Below are 25001 nucleotides of genomic sequence, written 5' to 3' on the forward strand. Positions count from 1 at the left end.
CTTCTGCTTTTGAGATGGAAAGCTATGGCGCTGAGGATTTGATCTCCAGAAAAGAGAATCAAGCTGGTTGAATCTTCCAGAGAAGAAAGGTAAGTGCTGTGTTTGCCCTCCCAGGCCATTTTCTTTCACTCCCTCTGCTACTGTTAGCACAGAGTTGCCCTGATTATAGGAGAAAAGAGCCACAAACATCTCAGATGAGAGAGTTTATATCCCACCTTCAGTCTTCTGCTCCTTGAGAAAGAGGAATGCTTAGACAATGTGTTCGTACTAAATGCCTGTTGGAAAGTGCATTGTGTATTGGTGACCTGATGCCAGGTTTACTGAAGTCATTTCACACGTAGCACTCTAGACGTCTTTTTATCTATTTATATATTTTGGCTACTGAATTTTGATTGCAGCTAAAAGAGAAGACAAAGAGGGCATACTGGATGATTGCTTCAGACAACCCCTCCCAGTCGTCAACACCTTGGTGAGGCTAACCCAGAGTCCTTAACCAGTCCTCAGCTCTGCAGGGCTGAATTTTATCACAGGGTTCTATCCCCACTCTCTGGTGACCAGGCCTAGCAGAACCAAAACACAATTTCCCAAAACTCTCAGGTGACTGAAGGACTGTCTACAAGCAGGCCCACTTGTCAGTTAACATCAGGCTATTTTCTTCTGGCCAGATTACAGACGCGTCCTTAGCTTAGAACCTTTGTGATGAGCATCCCTTCAAAGAGGCCAGCTCACAGACAGCTATGGCCCCCAGGTTAGCCTAGAGAGCAGTGAACAAAGGCAGTCAGGTGTTTTCAAGGAATATTTCCGTTCAGCTAAGGTAGCTGGATTATTCCATTCTCCAAATCAAGGATGTCTAGAAAATCAGGATTGGGCTTTCAAATCAGAGAAGAATCTCCTTTGGACCAGCTGGATATACACTAAAAGTTTTTATTTCTTGGCCTTCCTCTAACTAAACCTCATAAAACCCACTTAAGATAATCAAATTAGGTATGTTAGATGGTTGGTTTAACTTACTTTATTTGCATTAAATGTATTTCAGTTCTGAGGACATATCCTAATTGATCAACTTGATTAGACTGAGACACTCTCTAAACACCTAGTCTAGGGAGCGCCTCACAAAGCATTCTGGTCCCCTTATCTCCATTTATAAATTGCCTCTTAATTTGAATTATTTGGCAACTGGCTAAAAGCATCTGTTCTTTATTGATTTTGATGGATTCAGTTTCAGAGAGTGACCTTTTCTATCCTTGTTACCAAACTCAAGGGGAGGATACCTTAATGTAACCCTTCTAAACACCAGATATGACCAAAATATTAAAAATTACCAAATTGTAAAATAATCTCCCATGTTTATGTATATAGATATATAGATATCTATATCTATATATGTCTCCATCCTTGAGAAAGAGCATGAGAATTGAGAGCTTTACGATAATAAAAACGCAAAACTTAAAAAAAAGAAAAAGGCACAGAACTCCAGGGGCAGATGGCAGGAGCAATAGTGCCACTTTCCTGCACAGGCCCGTGAGGTGTGTCTGGCTGTGTGTAACAGCGGCTCCTGTGCTTGCCTCCCGCCTCCGCCCGTCTCGTCTCCCTGTGAGGCCACCTTCTCCTGCTGCTCCTCCGGTCTCCTCCCTGTGTCTCTGCCGCAGAAGCTTTCCTGGCCTCGCACCTCCAGTCCCCTCCACTGCATAGCAGTCTGTCCCACGCTCCCTGTATCACTCATTGGTCTTTTACTTGCCCCCCTTCCCTTTCCTGCTTCTTCCTCCTCTTCTAGGCCACCGGCACATCTCCCTTGGTCTCCAGAGGATGGCACTGTGGCAAGAGACAGGCAGGGGCCCAAAGCTGTGGCTGCAGCCAAACCCCAGGCTCTCTGCCCAAGTGTCGACTGGTTGATCAGGTTAGACTTACTGGACATTCTGGAGAGTTTCCCTCTCTGCTGTTTTGTCCTTCCTCCTTGGCACAAACTTACCCTTCTGCACACTTTCTGTTATTTAATCAAAAATCTCTTAACTTGCACTTTGCTCCTTATCTCACCAAACACATATTTTTCCATATTTTCATATTCTTCTTTCTTCACCTCTCTTCTCCATTCCTTCACTTTCCTATGGCTCTGCCGACCCATCCACGTTTAAGGGCTGACCAGGGACCAGGAGGGTAGGAAAGCGAATCACAGACAACGACAACAATTTGTTGAGCACCTACTATGTGCCAGACGCTGCACCAGGTGCGGAGAACACTGCAGTGAACAAAATGCTTACCTTCAGGGGAAGCTTACGTTGTAGCAGGAGGAGACAGGCAACAAGTAAGATAAAGAATAAAGCAGGCTATCAAATGGTGATAAATGCTCTAGGGAAAAATCAAGTCGGGAAGGAGGGGTGAGGAGTGTATGGGGTGAGAGCTGTGAGTTTGGGTAAGTTGTCCAGAGCAGCCCTCACTGAGAAGCTGAAGTTTGAGTAAGGATCAGAAGGAGGTGAAGGAGCGGCCATGAAGGTACTTGAGGGAAGAGCGGTCCAGGCAGAGGGAGTGGCAAGTGCCAGGGCCCGGAGGTGAGAGAGGAGGGGCAGTGCTGCGGAGCCCGGTGAGCGGGCGGGAAGTGGAGCGGAGGGGGCGCAGGGGGCGACGTGCCGAGCAGTGTGGAGCCTGTGCACCGCTCGGAGTGAGGGGGCAGCCACAGACCTGTTTCCACCTGAAGCCCCTTCAGCTTGTTTTTGGAAAGTGCTTTGAGGCCAAGATGACAAAAGCTATAAAATGGGAAATATATTGAGCCAGAAGGAGTTCACATCCAACCACAGTTTTTTCTCAGTTTGGAAGCGGTGAGCCCCATCCCCTTTCACCAACCCCTTCTTTGGCAGCAGCCGTTTCCCCTCGTTGGCCCCGGAAGAAAGAGCACAGCAGGCGGGTTGGTCTGGCCTCCGTCCCTGCTCTGCTCCATCCCTTTGTCTGTGAGGCTGTGCGTGAAGGGAGCCTTGCCTGCCACCTGCAGTGGAGGGATGGCCAAGACATGTGAAAGTTGATCAGTTGGTTGGGGGATGATTCACCTGACCTGTACAAAACCAGATTGGCTTCTGGAGTCTCTTTGCACAGAAATCCAAAAGCGCAGCTGGAATTTCGGTGGCAAGGGAGAGAGTCAAAACGGGAGCTGAGTTCCAGGGTGGGCTGTGGGAGGCAAGCCACTCTGCCCTGACCACGACGGGGGCATGGGGGGTGGTCTTCTTCCACTGCCCCCTGGACAGCAGCAGGCGTGACCTCTAAGGGCTCTGCTGTGTCCTCCAGCGAGTTCTGCAGCCACAGAGCTTCTGCAGTCACACGCGGCAGCCTCCCTGCAGTGCGCGGCACCTCACTTCCACGCGCCACTCTCCTCGGAGCTGACTGGCCACTTGGGGGTTGGGGAGTTGTCCTCTTAGAACACCGGCTGCTGCACTCTTCCCTGTTGGCGGGGCTCAGGGCTGTGCTCAGCGTACCCCGTGCCTGCCAGCAGGTGTAGAGGCGGCGCAGACCTGCACCATCAGCCCTGGAAGGGGCTGCACCCACTTATTTGAAGGGTCATCCCTGTTGTCCCTCCCCAGTGTTCTTCATGCTGACTCAAGTAGGTCCGTACTCCCAGGAGGCTCAGGTATTACCTGCCCCCACCCCCATGACACTCTGCAGTCCCTGGGGGCATAGAATAGCAAGATCAGTTACTCTGTGTTTCCTTTAGTTTGGAAGGTCGTTTTTTACCCATGAACTTGTATGATACAACAACATCGTGGAACAGAGAGGCAAACTATTGTTATTCCCTTTTGGCGGAATTTGGCCCAAGTCTCCTGGGGGGCTTGAGGCAGACTCTTTTGAACATCTCTTGAATCCTATGGAGCCTCTCCCCGCAAAATTAGTAAAGCAGCAAAGCCCTTTCAACTAGAGCACAGTTTGGGAAGCACTCCGGAGCTCATATACACACAGGAGCCCCGGCATGTGGGTCCCACGAAGCAGTCATTGGAACTCCGCTGACACGAGCTGAGGGATGCCGACCCTGTGCTGGCCCCCTGCCCTCAGAGTGCTGAGGAGCGGCAGAGCCCTCAGGTACAAATGCCCTGGCTGCGTGCGTGTGTGTGTGTGTGTGTGTGTGCGCGCGCAGATTATATGTTTTACGAATTAATAACAAATTTAAAGTATATGTAACAAAGAAGAATTCGCACAATCTCACCTCCACTCCTACCCCAAGGTTACCACTGACCAGCAGTTGGGTGTATATCCCTCCAGATCTTTCCTTCCTTTCATCCTTTTCCCAAACGAACATGAATATACATTACTGCTTTCAAAAACAAAAATGGGATTGTCACCATAAAGAGTGTCCCATAGATTTTTTTTTTTAGTCACATACCTTGGAGACACTCAGTACTTACAGCCCCCTCTCCCCTGTGATGTGGCGTGTCTTCCATTGTATAGATGAGCCACAGCTGCTTTAAGCATTTGCCTCTTGATGGTCAGTTGAATTATTTCTAAGTTCCAATGATTCTTCAATGATTCTCAAGCATAACTCTTTGCATACTGAAGTGTTTCTATAGGATAAGTCCTAAGAGGTTGGAAAGCTGGATCCAGAAGATATGAACATTTTCAGTGTTCCTTCCAGCAACACGCTTGTGCCGATCTACGTTCCGCCATCCTCAGCTGACACTGCTTTAATAGCCATGCAGTGCAGGTTCAGTCACCACAGCAAAGTGTTAACACCATTCTCTAAATAATTCAGGCCCAGGAAATCTTCAGGGGATGGAGTTTTCTGTGTATCAAAACCACCGGTAGGGGCACAATACCACTTTGCAAGTAATTAATTAATTAATTTATTTATTTATTTATTTTTGGCTGCGTTGGGTCTTCGTTGCTGCACGCGGGCTTTCTCTAGTTGCGTCGAGCGGGGGCTACTCTTTGTTGCAGTGAGCGGGCTTCTCATTGTGGTGGCTTCTCTTGTTGCAGAGCACGGGCTCTAGAGCGCAGGCTCAGTAGTTGTGGCGCACAGGCTTACTTGCTCCGAGGCATTGTAGGATCTTCCCGGACCAGGGCTCAAACCTGTGTTCCCTGCACTGGCAGGCGGATTCTTAACCACTGCGCCACCAGGGAAGTCCTGAGGTAGGTATTATTATTATCCCTGTTTTACAGATGGGAAAACTGAGGCACACAAGAGGCTAATTACTTGCTCCAGATTACATAGTTAGTGAGAAGTAGCCAAACCAGTATTTGGACCCAGGCAGTCTGGCTCCCAAGGCTGAGCTTTTAGCCACTGTGCTTTACCACCCAATAGACACTATATTTCCAAGTGGTAAAAAACTGTTAATATAAGTGAGGATAAAGACAGTGGTTCCCTGCTTGTTCAGATGGACCATGTATGTCAAGATAAACCTCAGCCCCGATTCCCTCCAGATAGTGTCCACGTACATCAAAACCTAACCTCAAACACCAGAACTTGTTATAAATCTTGTTTTTGACCTTGTAGTTTGCCCAGCAGCCGGAGATGATATTTGCTAAAGCCCCCCAGCCCACCTGCTCCTGTACTTTGGCAGGTTTTGTAAATTGCTCATTGAAAGGCCTATTCTTCTTTCTGGGGGTGGCTAAGGTAGTAGACCCTTGAAGCTGCCACGTCGTGTGTGGGAACATAGAAAATGTAGTAAGTCTTCCCATGAACTCCAGTCAGAGCCCAGAAATGTCTCCTTTGAAGGTTTGTTGTTTTACCCTTTTACCTCCTGTAAGCAGGGTTTCGGTTCTCAGATTTTGGTATCTCAGAATGATAACAATGGATCGTTTTAATGCTTGTGTATGTATTTCTCGCATATATACGTTGATAGCTCTATTCCATACCATTCCTTCAGAGAAAATAATGAGACTGGAATTAATGGCTGTATTTTGCGGAAGGGAAAAATAAGGTCCAGAGAGATAAGTTCTTGCAGATGGGAAGAGAAAAAGGGAGAAGCGAGTGAGTGCACTAGAGCAGAGAAACTTCTGACTTTGCTAGAAGTCTTAGCTTCTGATTTGCTAGTTCTTATAGGAACCAGTTAGCCAGCACCTAACTCCATCTCAGAGATGCAAGGGGGCTGAGGGTGAGAGTTGTTGGTATTACGAGAGGAGGGCAGTTTGCGGGGCAGCTTCGGAGCTGCAGGAGCACCCTCTCTGCTGGGGAACTAGGAAGAGCTACTGGGCATTTAAGTGGTTTATTAAATGATGTAAAATTTAATCTTCACTGTCTGCCTTAAGAGCTAAAACCTGCTCAGAACAGTGCCTGGGTGGGGCACATTCACACACCCCTTTATTAGACCGCACACCACTTTCCAAACTTCAAAACCTATGGTGACCATGTTAATCTTAGGGAAGGGCCAACCTGAAATTAGGCTGTCTTTACTAAAAGAATGGTGGTGCTGATGCTTCGAAAAGCTGGGCCTGGGGTGAGTCCCCCTGCCACTTTCCAAAGAAACTATCAGTGCTGTTCAGAGAGTGCAAAGAACAGGGCTCCAGCATCAGCCATGTGGGTGTTTCTCTGTGGCCAAGGCCAGGACCATGTGAGAGAGAGTCGTGGAGACTCCATGCCCCAAAAGAGAGCAGCCCAGATCCGCTACCCTAACCCGTCCTCTAGGTGGGAAAAGCCCTCAGTGTGCAGAAGTCCTGTCCTTTGTAAAACAAAAACTAATCCTAGTTGTTTTTGGCAACTCTCTCCTCCATGGCTTTCCCCCAGTTCTTCTGGAAAAAGCAGGCAGCACCTTTGCCAACAAAAAGATTATATCAACCCAATTCCAGGTAGATTCGGAGATCTGGGGAGTGACGTGCCCAGCTGGTCCTGTCTGCCCGCCTCTGTTTCTCCTTGGCTCTCCCTCCTAATTTCCATCTCAAATCAGCGTCTTATCTCCTTTTTCTTTTTTTTCCTTCTGGCTTAATAGCTCATTGGTTCATTGTTAAGTTTTTAAGGTCACTTAATTCAAACAAGTGTGGCAGGCATGGTGCTGGAGGAAAATGGACAGATACTTGTACGCTCTGGAGCTCACCTCTGGGACTGGCTGTCTGTCTGCTGTCCTCCCAGTGCCAGAAATGCACTTGCAAACCCAGCTGAGGAGAATCCTCAGGATGTGTTCTCACTGCTGGATGTGTAATAGAATCTCCTAGGGAATTAAATAAAAAATTCAAGCCTGGGGCTCACCCCCAGTGATTGTGACTAAATCGATCTGGGATAGGGTCCAGGCATTAGTGTTTTTCAAAAAGCTCCCCAGGTTTTAAAAGTCTAATGTGCAGCAGCCAGACGTGAGAACCACTACATTAGCTTATCTGGTGAGAAAAGAGGAGAGAGAGAGAGGGAGTGGGAGGGAGAGAGAGAGAGTGTGAGTGTGTTAGGGGGGGTATCCTAACAAAAAGAATCTGAGAGTGGGACATATTTTGGGGGGTCTCTCCCCACGAAGGAGCCGACGGGAACTGCCTCTACCCTCAGCTCTTCTCTAATTGCTTTTTTGGAGGATCCAGCTTCAGACCTCCTCTGTGACAGTGACTAACAGTGTCTTTAATCAAGAAAAAGGACATGAAGCAGAAGCGCCAGCACATTTAAGAACTGTGGTTGATGTTATTGTAACGAAGCCAAATGAATTTGGAACAAGGTTACCTTAAGTGGCTTTGTTCTTCTCCTGCTGATCCTGCAACTGGGGCTGTAGGCTGGGATTGCATCCCGCTCAAGTCCGGGAAAGTGAGCGTGCGCTTGTGTAACGAGCAAGTATGCGTGTGTCCGTTCTGTGTACAGTATGTTACACGCACGTGTGGGTGTGGACGTACCCACTGGTACTGGCATGGGGGTGGGTTTACAGCACCCAGAGGAGACAGCCTCTCCCCGGGCAGGAGTGCAGTGCTGTTGACATCATCATTCTTGGAAATACTTTTTTTCAGGAAAAGCATCCTTTCAGGGTACTACTAGAGCCCACATTTAGTGCACCTGCCTCCCTTCCCCAGGATCACCGCGACCCTGGACCAGGGGCTGAGTGGGGCTGACACCAGCTGGGCCATGCCAGGCAAGCCGGTGCCCTGGCTCTGGGCTGTGTTGCCAGGAGGAAGGAAGAAGGAGTCTTTTTATAATTCACTCAGAGTTGCTGGATGAGCAGGCACAGCTCTACATACTGCCCTCTTCCCTGCAAAAATTTTCTCAAAGGAACAGTGGGAGGGATTTAAATAAAGCAAAGTACTGGAGTTTTGGCTACCACTAATCCTATACCCTGGCCCTCCCAACTTTCCTGCTTTCTCAGTAGACTGAGGTTGCCAGACTTTTTCACACGAGCCCATGTATGATATGGGCTGTATCCCACCCAGCGCTAGTTGAGAAGGAAATTCTGTGAATTTACAATTCATATCATTTTAAAATAATCTTTTTATTACAAGACTATTATACTTATTTATAGAATGTTTGGAGAATACAGAGAAAAGGGCAAAGAGAAAAAATTCATTGTTCTACCATCTAAACAAACCTGATCTTAATATCTGGGTGAATTTCTCTCCTGCCCTTTAATTCATAGGATTCAAAAGAAAACAACAACGTAAATGTAGTCATTCATACATGACAATTTTTGTATCCTGCCTTTTTTACTTAGCATTGCATTATAAGCATTTTTGCCTATTCCTACATTCTCTTCCCGAACATTACATTATATTTAGTAGCTGCACAATATTCTGCCAAGAAGGTAGGTTATGGTTTAAAATCGCCTTCTGGATTTCTTTCTGCATTCACCTGGGGGAGGGAGAGGAAGGAAAGATGGCCAGGAAGAGCTTTTCCTGTTGAGGATTTCAAGAAAACATTTCCAGGTCTGGCTTGACACTTGGTTATCGTTCTGTGTGCCCTTCTAATCCTGACCTTCAAGCCAGCATAAAAGAACCTAGCCCCTTAGTAGGAGCTGGCAGCTCTGCCTCCAGCAGAGCAGAGGCCCTTTAATTTGAAATGAAAATGACTCTTCTATCCAAGGAGAGAGACTGGAGTTAAAATCTGACCATTGTAACTGCAGGACAGAAAAGTCCTTAAGCCTGCTTCTTCAAACGTAGCACCTAGAAATGGTACTGATTACAGAGTACTTGTCGGTAAGAGGGAAGAGTTATGAAAGGGTAACTTTGTTTGGTAGTAGCTGCCTTGCCGCTGTCAAGGCACACACTTTCCACTTGGAATTATGTATGAACGAGTGTGGTAGATTAGGCTGCCTTGAGGAGGAGGCCTGTGTGGTCAGCTGGGGAGCATAACCAGCTACTCTCTGGGGGCCAATTTAAATTCACCTCCATTACCTTCAAGAGGTTTTGATTGTGGTCAGCCCAGAGGAAGTGGATGGGATGAAGACTGGAGGGGTTGGGGGAGACTCGGTGGCTTGGCTGCCATCCCCCATTCTGCTTGACTTCGCTAGAGGCTGTGGGCTGTGGGCTGGATGCCTGGGTGGAGCACTAAAGCGTGAGGTCAGAGGGGGAGGGGGCAGCCTGTGGAGCTAGAACAGCCCTCCGCCCCTCCCCCGCCCAGTCATTCACTAGGCTACCAGCGGAGCAAAGCGACTCCTGGTTACTGGCTGGCAGGGTTGTCCCGCAGCTTCAAGCACGAGTGATGACAAGAAGGATCGAATGGCAGGCTCCTATTGGCACAAAGGTATTTGAGTATTTCATGGGTTTGGATTTGAAAATTAGTTGAAAGGTGAAATATATGTTTGTGGTACTGTCAGCTTCAGTCATCTCAAACCCTCCAGAGCTTTGAGAATGGCCCCCTCCACCCTCCGAACTGTAGAAGTCTCTTTTCCTTGATTATTCCTCCACCTGTACTCTCACTTGTGCCCAAGATAGTTGGCACTGCCTGCCCTCACCTCCACTTCCTGAGGGCAGCACCAACAATTCTCACAGCTGCCCTTTCTCATCCCTTTTTTGTGGTTTATCTGCCTCCTTACAGGTCTCCTACCCCATTCCTAGTCCTTACCCCAAAACACCACTGGCTCAGCCATCCCCAAACAATACTTTTAACCTCTTACTACCTTGCTCTGACATCTTCAGTATTCTCTGTTACCTACTGGATAAAATCCAAACTCCTTATTCAGTCATCCAGGGCCTTCCAGAATCCATCCCTAGCTTCCTTCTTCCCTGCAGCTAGACTTTATCAGGCACTTTCTACAGAGCAGGCACCATTGCAACTTCTTCAGTGTAAATTTCTTGTTTCATCCAGACCTCTCTTTGCTGGCCTTCAAACACACCTCACCCATTCCTCTACCTACTCTTGTTCGTAAGCTTTGTTTCCTGTCTAGAATGCTGTTGTCTCTCTACACAGTCAGCTCAAGTCCTCCATGAAACTCTGCCCAGCCCATACCAGCTCACAGAGATCTCTTTCCCGAAATCTTCAAACTCTTGCAGTTGGATTCTCTCATCAACATTTAATTATAAACTTTCTTGTACGGTGACTTAATTTTTCAAGTATATTTGTCTTCAAAACGGATAACCATCTAGATGGCAGGGACCAGCCTGAGACTTCGCAGTGCCAAAGCATCCTTCTCTGCTCAGAGCAGGTCTTCAGTGTTTGGTAAATGAATGTTGAAATGCCGCGTGAATCTTCTGCTACAGAGCTGAATAGGAGGTTTACCCTCTGGAACCTGTGTAAAAGCCAATTCAGCAACCTCTGAATTCACATTTTTAAGTAATTGGGTATGGAATTAGTCCTATTTCTAAATCCCCAGTGGTAAGCAGAGATAAACGTGAGCTTTATTGTATCAGCCCCTTAAGGATTCCCCTACCCATCTCCCCCTGAAGAGATGAATGCAAATAGGACAGGGCAAAGTGGATGTTAATTACAGGCAAATCCTGCCGGGCCACAAAGGTAAAGGCTCTCCAAGCTGCCTGATAACACCAGGTTGCTGGCCCTGCAGACCAGAAAAAGAGAATTTGCTCCCCGGGGGAAGCCATTTAGGGGGCCAAGGCAATTGATATGGGCAGACTGTTTACTGTTCTCATAATACTGCATCTGGACCTGCTGTTCATTTCGGAGGTTTTAACTGACTAGTGAGGTTGTGCTGTACCAGCGCACCCCCTATAAACCTCCCTGGAACCAGCCGAGTGAGACAGGCACTAAGCCTGTGGGACAAATTTGGGGCCTTAGAAATTAACTAGGCATGAGATGATCCTGGAGCAGCCCCAGGAAACTTGCACCCAAGAAGTCATGTTGCTGTGTTGCTGAGGGCAGACGGGACCTTTCCAAACTGGCTGCTCCATTCCTTGAGCGTCTAAACAGGTCACTTGCAAGCAGCCAGTTGGTTGGATCTGACTCACAGACACATTTGGCCTGGCCTGTGGAGTGTTTTTTAACGTTTGAATTAGTAGCTAACACTTCAATATGAGGAGATTTCACATAAAAATCTGGATTTCTGGCTTCTCAACAACAGAGCACCTGGCCACGTTGGGGCCTCCCTCTCAAAGGGACGTCTCCTGTAAATGGGCTCCCCACCAGGCCGACGCACTCATTTTTGTTGCCGCCCAGCCCCTGCTTGTTTTCCCTGTTCTAAAATTTTGCAGATGGCAAATTTGGGTGGGAGGTAGAACCAGATAGCCTCTGGCAACTCCAGGCTCTGTGATGCCCCTGGATGTAGAGGCGGTGGCCTAGAGCTCAAGGAGTCCGTAATGCAATTGAGACAAGGCATTTTTCATGAACACTGATCTCTGAACTTCCTGTCACCAAGTGTCACGTCCTGGAGGGATAGGCATGTAGAATCCATAGCATCGGCAAGCAGATGCCATTCTCTGGTTGAAGTTGGCTGCAGTTAACCTTTATTGAGCACTTACTCTCAGTCAGTCGCTTCAATCCTTGTGACAACCCTGTCAAGTAGATACTCAATCCCATTTCTGGGATGAAGACACTGAGGTTAGTGCCACACGGCTAGTGGCAGAACTGACTCCAGAGTCCTCTTAACCAAGGGCTTCTCTCTCCACCTGTGCATTGTTTGCTCTTATTAGGGGCCATCTGAGGTTCAAAACACATTCCCATTGCGAATACTAGTTTTAAAAAGCACACAAAGAATGTTTAAACCATGTAGCATATTAGTGATGATTTTCTCAAGCAAAAGCCTGAAATGATTTGGTTTATGTAACACAAGATGCGGGTGGGTGGAGTAGGTGTGCCAGGGCTCTGCTTGCCTGGGGGACTGAGGGGTGAGCTCTGTGGCCCAGAGTGAGTCAGGGTGAGCCCCTAAGACTTCTGAGAGGAGCAGCTTACAGATTGCAACTCAGGTTCCTATAAATTTGTTGCAGCTTGGAAAAAGTGATGGAAATTGTCCCAGGTGTATCTGGAAGATATGTAAATTTGTTTTTTACTAGTCTTCAATTATAATACCTCCAAGGTTTTCTGAGATTTAGAAACCCAGCGTGTTCAGCTGGTTCTAAACTAACTTCCTCTGCTAAGAACTCCCCACCTCCCCCCAACCCCATGCGACCTCACCTCACCCAAGTCTAGCACCAGCTTTTGGGAGCTTGGAAACCTCTGGTGATGAGATCAGTTGGGAATATAGGAGGTCATGGATGTCGGAAATAAAGATGTAAAAAGGAGAGGAGAGTTGGTTTTGGCTTTAGGACACCGGAACTTCCAAGGTTCTTGGAAAACCATTGCAGCTTTTGAAAAAGTGTTTAAAGTCATCAGCGCCCCACTGCGGGATTCAAAGTTAAGCTTGTCACAATTTCACAATTGTTAACACCTTTGACCAATCTTTTTGTATTTAACAAGTATTCTCTTCTGCGTCTTTTTTTTTTTTTTTTTTTTTTGCCGGCAGGAGGGTTCTGGGGTCTGGGCTTTAGGGAGTACCCTATACAGCGCACAGTCCCTTCGCGTGCAGCAGTCGAGGGATTTCTACCCGCTCGCCTGCTTTGCAGAGGAGGGGCAACTGAGAGTCACAATTTTGGAAGCCCTTATGGGTTATACTGAAGTTAACTACGCTTCAGGTTCTAGATTGAGCACAATGACCACCTCCCCCTGGGCAGTTAGTTGGTCCCGGAACGAGCGCGGAGGAGCTCGGCTTTCGGCCCCGGTTGGGGAACCCAGTTTCGGAGGGTGCGGAGACTCTTGAGTCTTTGCGAACTGGAGTAGCCGCGTGCACTCGGGACCCTGCGTCCCACCGCCCGCCGGCCGCGTGGGGCTACCTCCGGCCGAACCGGGAAGGAGGTGCTACCTCGCGGCCCTCGGGGGAGCCCTCCCACTCTCCCCAACTTTCCCGGCCCCAGGGCCGGAGGAGGGCGCCTCTCCCGGCGGGGACGCGCTCGGTACTTAAAGGCGGCTCGGCGGGGCCGGAGCTCTTCAGTCTGAGCGCGCGGTGGCGGCGGCGCACGGTGGAGCGAGGCGCGGCGGCGAGGAGCGGGAGGAGGGGCATGGAGCCGCCGCGGGCCTGCTGAGCACCGGAGCGCGGGCAGCCGGCGGCACGGTGAGCGCAGGCCCGGCCGGCCGGCCGGCCGGCTGCCTCGGAGGGGCGGGTTGCGCGGGGTACCCGGGCGCGCCGGGCTCCAGGGGTGCCTCTTTCTGAGCCCCGCGGACCCCGCCGGCTCCCAGGGCCGTGCGGGCGCGGCGTCCAGCGCCGGCAGGCGGGCTGAGGGCTGCGGCATCTCCAAGCTTCCCGGCTCCCGTTCCTGCAGCCCCCCTCCCCGCTGACCCCTCCTCCCTTTCTTCCTCCATCCTCCTTCTCCAGCCTCTCCTCCCTTCCTCCCTTGTGGCTCCTGTTTTGTGAATGGATTGGGAGGCGGGCGACGGTGAGGGGCACGAGGCTGGCTGGAGTCTCTCCCTGCCCCAGGCCCGCCCAGGGGTTCGCACCTGTCCAGGCACCGAGATGCTCGGCGCCCGGGTTTCTGCGGGTCAGCCGGGCCATGGCCGCACGTACCCGCGGCCTGGGCTCCCCTTCCCTTGCGGGTTCGGAGGGGCCGGGAGGGCGGCCGGGCGCAAAGGAAAGAGCCCCTACCCCGCGCGCAAGTTTCCACCCCGACGCGTGTGGGCCCCGCAGCAGGGCGCACCTGTCAGCTGGAGAGGCTGCAGACTGGGCAGCCCCGCAAAGTGTTGGGAGTAGATTGGCGGCGTGCATCCTTGTCTGGGGATTTTTTCTTTCCCTCATCTCTGGGGGTGGGGGGAGGGCTTAGGGAGCGCCCCCAACCTCTTGCCCTTGAAGCCGGGTGCGCGTTAGCCTACCGGGGCCGAGCTCTCGTGGATCCCTTCCGAGCGAAGGGTATGGGGGGCAAGAGGCTCCCTCCAACGGCCTGGGGGTGACACGGCCCCCTGTCTGGGCAGGGCCACCTGAGGCAGAGCCTCGCACCAGCGCCTGATTGCACGTGGGGTCTCCAGCTGCGGGACCTTCTTGGGTCCTGTGTGGCGTAGGGGTGCCGAGGTAATGTCTCCACTTCCTGAGCAGGGGAGGAGGGTGTCCCGCCTGGGAAAGGAGGGGGCCGGCGACACCGGGGACGCCGTCTTTGTCTGCAGGCACACTTTGCCAAGGTAGCTGGGGCCCCCGAGGAGATGAGTGAGGCCTGGGTCGACTGATTCCTTGGGTTTTCCGTTTCTTCCAGACTGGGTCTTGGGAAACCCGCACGTGGGTGTGGCCGGCACCGCCTTCGCCAGAAGGCGAGGCTCTGGCGTGGGCGAGAAGCCTGGCCAGTGCCTTCCCGGCTGCGTTAACCTGGTGGGCACCGCCTCCGGCACTGCACCGAGGTGGGGCGCCAGCGCCCGGCAGGTCGCTGGGTTGGCCTCGGCGCCCCCTGCCCTTTCCCAGAGCGCAGGCGGGCAGTAGTGCCCGCAGCGCCCCCATGGCATGTGAGCTCTAGAGGGTGGCGGGGGCGTTCCTGGGCGGTGGATGCAGGGCCTAGGGACCCCTGGGCCGCAAGCGCGTGCGATGGCTGCGGGCTGGGGGGGCGGGGGAGAGAAGGAAGGACGGGAGTCCTGCAGAGGAAGTACGCGGCAGGCTCCCCGGGACGGCGGGTCAGAGCGCCCGGAGGCCGCGCTTCCCGGAGAGGCGAGGCTGCCAACAGCACTTTCCGGACCGAAGCTGCTGGAATGCTGAGGCCTGAGTCTCCGGCTGATTGAGGCACTAACTGCGTGTTCCTTACCCCTCCTATGTGAGAGGTGGCAGGGGAACAGACCCCCGGCAAGAAAGTGTGTTTGTGTTGAGGTGGGGGTCAGGAGTTGGGTTTAGTGAGACTTAGACTTGGAGCAAGCTTGGAAGTGAGACCTCATTGTCTGCAAAGGGTGGGTGGTGGTGGTGGTGGAGGAAACAGGATTCTCCAGATCAGGCAGGTGGCAAGGAGGGGAGATGGGGAGAAGGCCTCAGAATGGAGGGCAGGGAGCTGGCCTCATCAGCCTTCTCCCATCCCCATCCACCTCCCCACTTGGGTAGTCTTTCAGGGCTACTAATCAGTAAAATGATTTACCTGAGACCTATGGAGCAAGAAACCATTGGAACCCCTCCTGGGGGGGATGCTAAGTCCCAGAGAATTTGGGCAAGGTCAGGCAGCCAGGAGGTAGTAGAGCTGTGTCTCAAGCACAAGACTTCTGGTTCCGAGTGCTAGGCTCTTTTCATTAAAAAAGCTATTTCCAATTGGGCAGATGCTAGGAGCCCTGACTTAGTTGCAAACAAAACCTGGCAGCATTTTCAGGAGTGGCAGGGCAGGGGGACGTGGACAGAGATTCCATGTGGGCGCTAGGACCAAGTAGATGGGGCTTCCCAGGCAGCCACCCCTCCCAGGCTGCTGCAGTGGTGGCTGCAGTTCCCTCTGGTGCCCCAGTGCTGGGCTTCCAGGAGGGCCGTCCACACCCCAGCGCTCATTTCCTCTTCTTTACCTTGTCTGCTTTTCCTGATTGCTTTCCCTTTCTTTCCTGCCTCTCAAATAAATGAGAAAAAGGTGAGAAAGCAGAGAACATAGGGAAACTTTCTCTTACCGATTTAGCTGTTTTGAGAAAGGGAAGCTGTTTCCTTCTTTTTTTCCTCTGGCATCTCTATTTCCTATCTTTTCCTTCCCCACTTTCTTCATGGGCCTCATTGGTGTAATCCCCTAGTGGGTATAGGCCAGGTAGAGGCTGCCTACCTGCCCCTGCCCCCCCCCCTCCCTCTTCCTGGCCCCTCAGGTGCTCAGACCTTTCTCTGGCCTCAGGCTCACCCCTACTGAAGCTTGCCTATGAGAGCTTTGGGTCAGGCAGATCCCAGTTCTGCCACCAGCTAGGTATCACACAGCTCTCTCTGGCTTTGGTTTGTCTAACAATAATAAATGCTACTTTAAGTGCTTTACATATGTAACCCATTTAATCCTCAAAGATGCTAGGAAGTTAGTGCTGCAACCCACATTTTACAGATGAATTAACTAAGGGGTAGAACACAGTCACACAGATAGTGTCAGAGCTGGGATTTGAACCCCAGTAGTCTGGCTTCTGAGTCTACAGTCTTAGTCATGCTCAATAAATGGTCATTGTTTTTATTAGTGGGTCATTTTCCCGGTTCTGGGCCAGGCCCAGAGAAAATGCCCCCACTGCCATTGACCAGGGATGCTGCCTCCGCCTGACACACATCTCCCACCTTCTCCCACCAGATGCCGGTGCAGCTGACAACAGCCTTGCGTGTGGTGGGCACCAGCCTGTTTGCCCTGGCAGTGCTGGGTGGCATCCTGGCAGCTTATGTGACAGGCTACCAGTTCATCCACACAGAAAAACACTACCTGTCCTTCGGGCTGTACGGTGCCATCCTGGGTCTGCACCTGCTCATCCAGAGCCTGTTTGCCTTCCTGGAGCACCGGCGCATGCGGCGGGCAGGCCGGCCACTGAAGCTGCCCTCCCCGCTGCGGCGCTCTGTGGCGCTCTGCATCGCTGCATACCAGGAGGACCCCGACTACTTGCGCAAGTGCCTGCGCTCAGCCCAGCGCATCGCCTTCCCCGACCTCAAGGTGGTCATGGTGGTGGATGGCAATCGCCAGGAGGATGCCTACATGCTGGACATCTTCCATGAGGTGCTAGGTGGCACCGAGCAAGCCGGCTTCTTTGTGTGGCGCAGCAACTTCCATGAGGCGGGTGAGGGCGAGACGGAGGCCAGCCTTCAGGAGGGCATGGACCGCGTGCGCAACGTGGTGCGGGCCAGCACCTTCTCGTGCATCATGCAGAAGTGGGGAGGCAAGCGAGAGGTCATGTACACGGCCTTCAAGGCCCTTGGTGATTCAGTGGACTACATCCAGGTAAGCGTGCCTCCCTAGGTGTGTGTGGACATGCGGATGTGTCCAGCCAGGCAGGCATACTCTCCTGGGGACTTTTAGGTCCAGTCTAGGTCCTTTGTGTTGTGCACATTCCTCCTCTGCACTTAAGAAGGCAGTAGGCACCATGGTTCTCAACAGCAGTCCTGGGGTCAAAAAGACCTGGGAGGGAATCCTGGTTCTGCTGTTACTTAGCTCTGTGACTCTGGGCAGGTCTATGGATTGGTATCCCAGTAATAGCAAACAAGTGTAAAGTGTATAGCATTTACTTTATACCAGACACTGTTGTAGGCACTTCATACATTTTAGTTCTTTTAATCCTCATAATACTCCTAGGAGATAGGTACTATTATTATTTCCACTTACAGAAACTGAGCCTGAAGCACAGAGAGGCTAAGTAACTTGCCTAATGTCACATGGCAGTAAGGTGCAGAGCCAGGATTTGAGCCCCGGCAGTCTGTCCTTGTCCTCTGTGCAATACTGCCTCGATATTGGCAACATGGGGATGAGCCTCTTCATAAAGAAGTGTGGGGAAGAGCAAAAAAAAAAACATGCTCCAAAGCACTCAAATAGTTTTAGTTATGGGCTAAAAAGTCGAACTCTTTCCGGTGTCAAGTTCTTATCTGTGAGGTGGAGGGACATGTGCGAATCATCCCCCAGCCCGATTCTGCAGCCATCTTGGCAGGGCCAGGACCCTGAACAGACCCTGCCTAGCTTCCAGCCAAACCAGGCATTGACACCAGCCTGGAAATTTTATTATGTTGACAAGGTTAACATTGCTCCAATTTTCTTTTTCTTTTTTTAACTAATTTTATTGTTGGCTGTGTTGGGTCTTCATTGTGGTGTACGGGCTTCTCATTGTGGTGGTTTCTCTTGTTGAGGAGCGTGGGCTCTAGGTGCGCGGCTTCAGTTATTGTGGCACTCAGGCTCAGTAGTTGTGGCTCGCGGGCTCTAGAGCGCAGGCTCAGTAGTTGTGGCGCACGGGCTTAGTTGCTCCGCGGCATGTGGGATCTTCCCGGACCAGGCTCGAACCCATGTCCCCTGCATTGGCAGGTGGACTCTTAACCACTGCACCACCAGGGAAGTCCCCTGCTCCAATTTTCAAATAACAGAAGCTAGAGAAAACTGATGAAAGGTCATGCATTTCAGTACCAAGTAGAAACTGACACCCAGGACCCCAGATTTCTGGTCCAGCATCCACTGTCCACTCCTCTGTTCCTGCCCTTCTCTATCGCTTGAATGGATAGCGGCTGCTGCAGTAGCCCACCTACGTGCCAGCAGTCTTGCTGACAGCATGTTGCGTACTCCAATATTCAAATTTTCTATACTGTACCCACCTAAAATTAGCTTGCCACAGATTTTTTGTTTTTGGCTGTTTAGAAAGTTGCAGTGAGAGTTGGCATATTTGTCTTTTTCTGTCTTCCTAGGCCCAAGGACCTTCTCAGCCTTGGAGAGGGAGGGATGTGAGACAGTTCTTGATTCTGCAGTTCACCTAGGGTCAAGGGGCCTCTGAGACTTGCCTGGGGACTCAGAAGATTTAGAAAAAGCCCTTGAGCCGTGGCACGTGCTCAAGCTGTCGTGACTCTGTCATCTACTCCCTTGAAGCACAGGATCCCCCCAGACCTGCTCTACCACACCTCCTCCTTTCCTCTGTGCTCTGGTGGATCAGCAGATAGGCTCATGCACCTGAGCCAGCCTTTCTCTTGACGGCTCTGGGCTCACTGCCTGGGGCAGCCCTGGGCGCCAGTCATTGAACACTCTGGGTTTCTGCTTGTCTTCATGAGCCCTGCTGAAGGTGTCTTTCTCTCTTCGGGAGATAACCCTGCTCCAGCCAGTGGGGAAACTCAGGCAGCCAAGAGCTCTATCTTTCCTAACCTTGCTCAGCTGGAAAGACCTCCCCGGGGTGAGGGAAGCCAAGCAGCGTGAGGAATGAGATAGGGTCATGGCAGGAAGTAGTCTTGAGACCAGCAGCCCTGGGAAGCTTGGCCTATAAGCTGAGGGGGCTCTGGGAGTCTGGCCTGAGGCTCCCTGGGGCCTTCCCAGTCTGGGCCAGGATTGTAAGGATGTGTCATTGTGCAGGTAGGAGGGAGTGGCTGTGATGACTCTGCCTGGTTCCCCCTCTGCCTTCTGCTGCTTGTCTATGGCCACTGAGTCTTCCAACGTGGAGAGAGAAAGCATAGGGTTGGAGTGTAGAGGGCAGCCCCCTTCCTGAAGGCTAATGGGCTCTCAGCAACTTTAGTAAAAGGATTTTAGGCTTTTGCAGAACAGGGTTTGGGCTTATCTGTGGATACTGTTCTTTGCTCTGTCAGGGGTCAGGAAACCAATTCCTCTACTCAGTGGTTATCTGGGCTTTCTGTATCATCTAAATTTTCTAGAAAACAGAGGAGTCAGCCACCAGGGTAAGTGTTCGTAGCCCAGGTTCAACTAATAACAATAACAGGCCACCTGTTAGAAATAAACCAGGAGTCACCCTAGGAAAGGCAGGCAGGTGGGCAGGATTTGATCCAGGTCCTGATTGGAGGTAGCTGGTGCCAGCTTCCAGGCCCATCCAGAGTAGAATCTACGTGAGAGCAGCCCTTGGCCATGCTGTGCTCTGATCTGGGAGACTTGGCCAACAGAACACAGAAGGCCTGGCAGCCTCATTAGAGGTCCTGTGACTGGGCTAAATACACCCTCCACTTAGGCTGGTTGTCTAAGAGGCCAGAGGCTGAAAACAGGGAAGACCCTGTTCTTAATAATCCTATGAGCAAGCTTTGGGCAGTAGCCTCTGGCAGGAGCCATTTCTTGGCCTTCTGAGAAATGTCTGCTGGCCGTGGTCTAGCCACAATGCTTGTCATCTGATTTCAATGACTTTTTGAAGAAAAAATATTATTTTGAAGAAAAATAATATTTTGAGAAATATTTTAAGACCACTTCTGAGGAGCCTGGCTCTGTAAGGGGCTAAAGATTTGTCCAGTGCTAAGCATTTCTCCCTTTCTGGGCCCAGCACTGAAAGTCTCCCGGAGATCTCTCTCTCGGTCTAGTGGCTATCAAGCCTGGTACCTGAACTCGTTTTCTTACTTTCCTTTGTTATTCATTTCACCCCTTCTATTTAGCATAGATTTCTCTGTTAGTGGCTTGAAGTGTATCATGTGAAAGGGTTATGTGTGTGTGTGTGTGTGTGTGTGTGTGTGTGTGTGTAGACCTGAGGTCAAAATGGACTGACAGTGCATTCCCTCTGCAGGTGTGTGACTCTGACACTGTGCTGGATCCAGCCTGCACCATTGAAATGCTTCGAGTCCTGGAGGAGGACCCCCAAGTAGGAGGAGTCGGGGGAGATGTCCAAGTAAGAAGTAACCAAGGATTACTGGGGGGGGGGGGTCTGGATTCTTTCTGCTTCTTAATCTAATTGGATATGCTTGGGAAATGGGCATCTTGACTTCCTAGTGTTTTGGAGGGGTGTTTCCTCTTTGACAGTTTTCAATGGTATCAAAGGGCTCACCTGCTACCCAACTCCTTTCCTGTTCTTTTAAGTGGGGAGAAATCACTTAACAGGTATATAGAGAGCCTATGCTGCTGGGAGGGGCACAGTGTTCTGAGGCCATCCATCCTGGAGGGGGCTTCCATTTTGGCCAATGGTGCAGCAAGCAACTCTGAAGTTAGACCCCTGAGAAACCCTTGCTCTTAGGGACGTTGCACTGAAGAGCTCCGGGCAGTATGGTACAAATAAAGGGTCAGATCTTCTTCCAAGGGTACTGCTGGTAACATACCATGTCTTCCCAAGCTTTCCAACTGCAGAAAGGGTCAGGATGGGTGGCTGGGGTGGCTGCTTCTTTCTCAAGCCTTTCTCTTGGCCATGACCACAGGCTGCCTCCTGAGATTGAAGGTGGCTTTGACTGCTAGAGCAACTTCATTGGGACAGTCGGTGCAGATGACACAGAGGAGAGGTGGGGCTGGTGCTGGGGAGAGTGACTGGGTGTGGTCGCCTCCTCTGAGCCTCTGGTTTCCCAGCTCTGGCTGGGCGAGGACTCAACGGCCAGGAACTGGAGCAATGGGCTCCAGAACTTGGGGTGTAGGGAGGCCTCGTGGTCTCTGGTGTCTGTCTCCTGGGGCTCATGTCCTCAGGCAAGGAGGCCCAGCATCTCTGGTTCCCTTGCAGATCCTCAACAAATACGATTCATGGATCTCCTTCCTGAGCAGTGTGCGGTACTGGATGGCCTTCAACGTGGAGCGGGCTTGCCAGTCCTACTTTGGCTGTGTGCAGTGCATTAGCGGGCCCTTGGGCATGTACCGTAACAGCCTCCTTCAGCAATTCTTGGAGGACTGGTACCATCAGAAGTTCCTAGGCAGCAAGTGCAGCTTTGGGGATGACCGGCACCTCACCAACCGAGTCCTGAGTCTCGGCTACAGGACTAAGTATACAGCTCGCTCTAAATGCCTCACAGAGACCCCCACCAAGTACCTCCGGTGGCTTAACCAGCAGACCCGCTGGAGCAAGTCTTACTTCCGCGAGTGGCTCTACAACTCTCTGTGGTTCCACAAGCACCACCTCTGGATGACCTACGAATCAGTGGTCACGGGTTTCTTCCCCTTCTTCCTTATCGCCACGGTCATACAGCTTTTCTACCGTGGCCGCATCTGGAACATTCTTCTCTTCCTGCTGACAGTGCAGCTGGTGGGCATTATCAAGGCTACATACGCCTGCTTCCTTCGGGGCAACGCAGAGATGATCTTCATGTCACTCTACTCCCTTCTCTATATGTCCAGCCTCCTGCCAGCCAAGATCTTTGCCATTGCTACCATCAACAAGTCTGGCTGGGGTACCTCTGGTCGAAAAACCATTGTGGTGAACTTCATTGGCCTCATCCCTGTGTCCATCTGGGTGGCAGTCCTCCTTGGGGGGCTGGCCTACACGGCTTACTGCCAGGATCTGTTCAGTGAGACGGAGCTAGCCTTCCTTGTCTCTGGGGCCATCCTGTACGGCTGCTACTGGGTGGCCCTCCTCATGTTGTATCTGGCCATCATTGCCCGGCGATGCGGGAAGAAGCCAGAGCAGTATAGCTTAGCTTTTGCTGAGGTGTGACGTAGCCCTCAAGCAGAGCGGGACAAGTGCAATGGGTAAGGGAGGGAAGGGGAATGGAGACGATGGGGTGGGAGGGAGGAGGGAGTGCTGTTTTAGTTTTTTAATGGTCCAAAGGACAAATGTGAAGTGCAAAGAATGGTGACTGTAATACGGCCTGGGCCAGCTCTGCTTAGAGGCAAGTCCAGCTCAGGGTGATGGAGGAGGCATGTATGTTTTCAGGCCACCTGTCTGCTTGCCTCTGTGTACACGGTGGCCTCTGGGCAAGATTCCACTTCCTCCCCTGAGATCCAGAGGGAACTCAGAAGTGTGCTAAACCAAACAATAAGTTCCATTCAGTGGCAGCTTCTGATGGGTGAGTAAGCAAGGAGGGCCCGTGGGAAGCGGTTCTCTTAGCCCACCTGAACAAAATCAGAGATGGTGGGAGAATTTCTGAGAGATCTGGGCCAGCTAGTAACGTGTCCCCGCCTCAATCTAGTTATCAATGCAATAAGATTGTGCCTGAAATACAAGGCCCAGAAGCCTGATCTTTGGGCGTCAGAAAACAGGGTCCAGGAATGGTGCTTTCTTATGTGAAGTACTGCATTCCACATCTCAACATCCCAAGGATGAGCCGAACTAGCAGGGAGTTAGCTCTGGACTGCTTTTAAGTGTGAAGTGTGTGTGTCTATATATATGTTAAAAAGGAAAGTTTGCCAGGAGGAACAAACGGTGGTGGTGGTGCTAAAGGCCATAGCTCAAGGCTCTATGGAGGCCTTGAGCTGAATGTATTCTACCTGGAAATTGCCCAGATATCTAGATTGTCTTGTCTGTGATCTCTGCTGAGGAGGTAAAATGTTTTCGTCATCTACCAGGAAAATTAAACCCCAACATGCTCAGAAAGGAAGTGAGGGCTTGGGTATTTCAACCTGTACACTCCTGAATTCCGCTCTCAAATTCAACTCCGACTGAGTCTAAGACAGCCTCCTCACTTCGCTTCGCTTCACTTCACAGTGATAGTCACCTATTCCACCCTCCTCCTCATCGGGTAAGTTTTTCAAGGTGGTGAGTGACACAGAGCCTGGACTCTTCACGGGCCCCTCTGCAATAGGCAAGCCTGCCCTCAGCACGTGGGGAAAAACTATGAGGAGCCTCTGACCACACTGGCTACAGTCTTGGAACTGCCTGGACAGATTCCTTGGCAGCCGAGCAGTACCCATGACGTTCAGGCTACGGTTGCTGACAATCACCTCTAATGGAAAGCTTTTCAGTGTTCCCTAAGGGAACCCTCAATCCAAGCTGGTCATCGTTGAGACTGTCCATTCTCTTCAGTGGCTTCTCCAGGGAATTCTTACAGCCAAGTTGTGGATAGTCACTACTGCATTTGCTTGCTTCTGTCCAGAAACCAAACTAGGAGATGGAATTGGTATCTAAATCCTAAGGTTCTTCTCTTCTCTCACGCCTCTCGACGCTGTTTGATTTCCCTCTTTTTTGGAGGGGGAGTGAGGGAAGGCCATTGTCTACAGATTTGCAATCCACAGACTGTTCTGAGCTCTTGGGTTTGAAAACTGCGATATTGACTAAGCCTTTGACTTAGAGGTTGCTTGCTCAAGTGTGCTTTCTCGCCAAACATCCACTCTCAGAGGGGCCTGCTGAGCCCTCAGAACCAGCAATAAGGTGGAGAGTAGTCGAGGGGGCAAGCCTCTAGTGTGCCCAGGTGCTTCTTACGAAGGAACAAAGTGTGCTCTGAGCCAGACTGGCAAACCCTGGTGCTTCCCTTCATCTCCCATGAACTCAGGGGTTTTCCAGCTGCAGCGAACACTGCTGCATCACACAGACCTTGAGTTTGTAAGAAGACGACGGCTGGTTGACATCAGGCCTAATCCATGAAGGCTGGGAAGAGGCGGCAGGCATTTGCTGAAGGCAGTTGTTCCAGGCTCTTCCGTGTTTTTGCTGGCCAAGAAGTAAACTATTTTGAGCACTACAATGGAAGAAATCTGGTCAGCCAACTGCAGAGCTCAGACTTCACTAAGGGCTTGTTTTACTTCAGCTTTTACTTGAAGGTTAACGTAGGATGGACTCCCAGATGGAGAACTCTTGGCTGTCCTACCATCAGCTCTGCCTTGCTCTGTGACAATCAACTTTCTCCAGATCAAGAGTAGGCAGGTACAAGTAGTGGGCCCACAACGTTTGACCTCAACTGGTTTTTCTAAGTTATTCTGTACATTTTTCAGCAGCGAAACCAAACTGGGTCTTCAGCTTTATTCCCGTTTCTTGTAAGGGAAGAGCCTTTATACAATTGGACACATTTTGGTTTTTCCTCCATGAGAATTTTAATCCTCTTTTGTATTATTTCTACAATAATTTGTAAACGTATTTATTTTTACTTTTTTTTTTTTTAAACTTTTTCAGGTCAGATTTTTTATACTGCACTTATTTGTCAAAATAAAGATTCTCACATAATGCTGGTACCTCTGAGCTCCTCCCTCCCTCCTTGTACTTAACAAAAGCTAGCTCTTTATTCCAGTTTCAAGATTGGTACTTGAGGAAGAACTAGGTTTGCCAAGGAAATTCCAGTGGAACTCAGAAGCAGGTAAGTTGTCACAGCTGCCTCTGGACCTGGGGAATACAGTAGGTCTACCTCGATAACTGCACACCTATGGTGGCTTAATTTTTCACTGTAGAGAGTGGACGGGGTCTTTGGTGAAATTACGAGCCAGTGAGTGAGCCCTAGTTAACCAGCTAAGGCTAAAAACCAAAGCTTGCTTCCTCC

At 50.8% G+C, this 25001-nt stretch overlaps 1 protein-coding gene across 4 annotated transcripts; it reads left to right on the plus strand.

The window, feature by feature from the left end:
- Positions 1-24691, plus strand: HAS3 (hyaluronan synthase 3). 4 transcript variants are annotated; one of them, XM_036834028.1, is made up of 4 exons: positions 1-89; positions 16540-17175; positions 20414-20515; positions 21329-24691. In XM_036834028.1, the coding sequence occupies exons 2-4, from the start codon at positions 16540-16542 to the stop codon at positions 22250-22252; spliced, it is 1662 nt and encodes a 553-aa protein (XP_036689923.1). In that variant the 5' UTR covers positions 1-89; the 3' UTR covers positions 22253-24691. The 4 variants fall into 4 exon arrangements, with proteins under 4 accessions (XP_036689923.1, XP_036689925.1, XP_036689922.1 ...); XM_036834030.1 differs by lacking the exon at positions 1-89 and adding an exon at positions 5055-5103; XM_036834027.1 differs by lacking the exon at positions 1-89 and adding an exon at positions 13305-13403.
- Positions 24692-25001: the final 310 nt, after the last annotated feature.

Source organism: Balaenoptera musculus, chromosome 19 (assembly GCF_009873245.2).
Source record: "Balaenoptera musculus isolate JJ_BM4_2016_0621 chromosome 19, mBalMus1.pri.v3, whole genome shotgun sequence".
In the NCBI taxonomy this organism is placed as follows: Eukaryota; Metazoa; Chordata; class Mammalia; order Artiodactyla; family Balaenopteridae; genus Balaenoptera; species Balaenoptera musculus.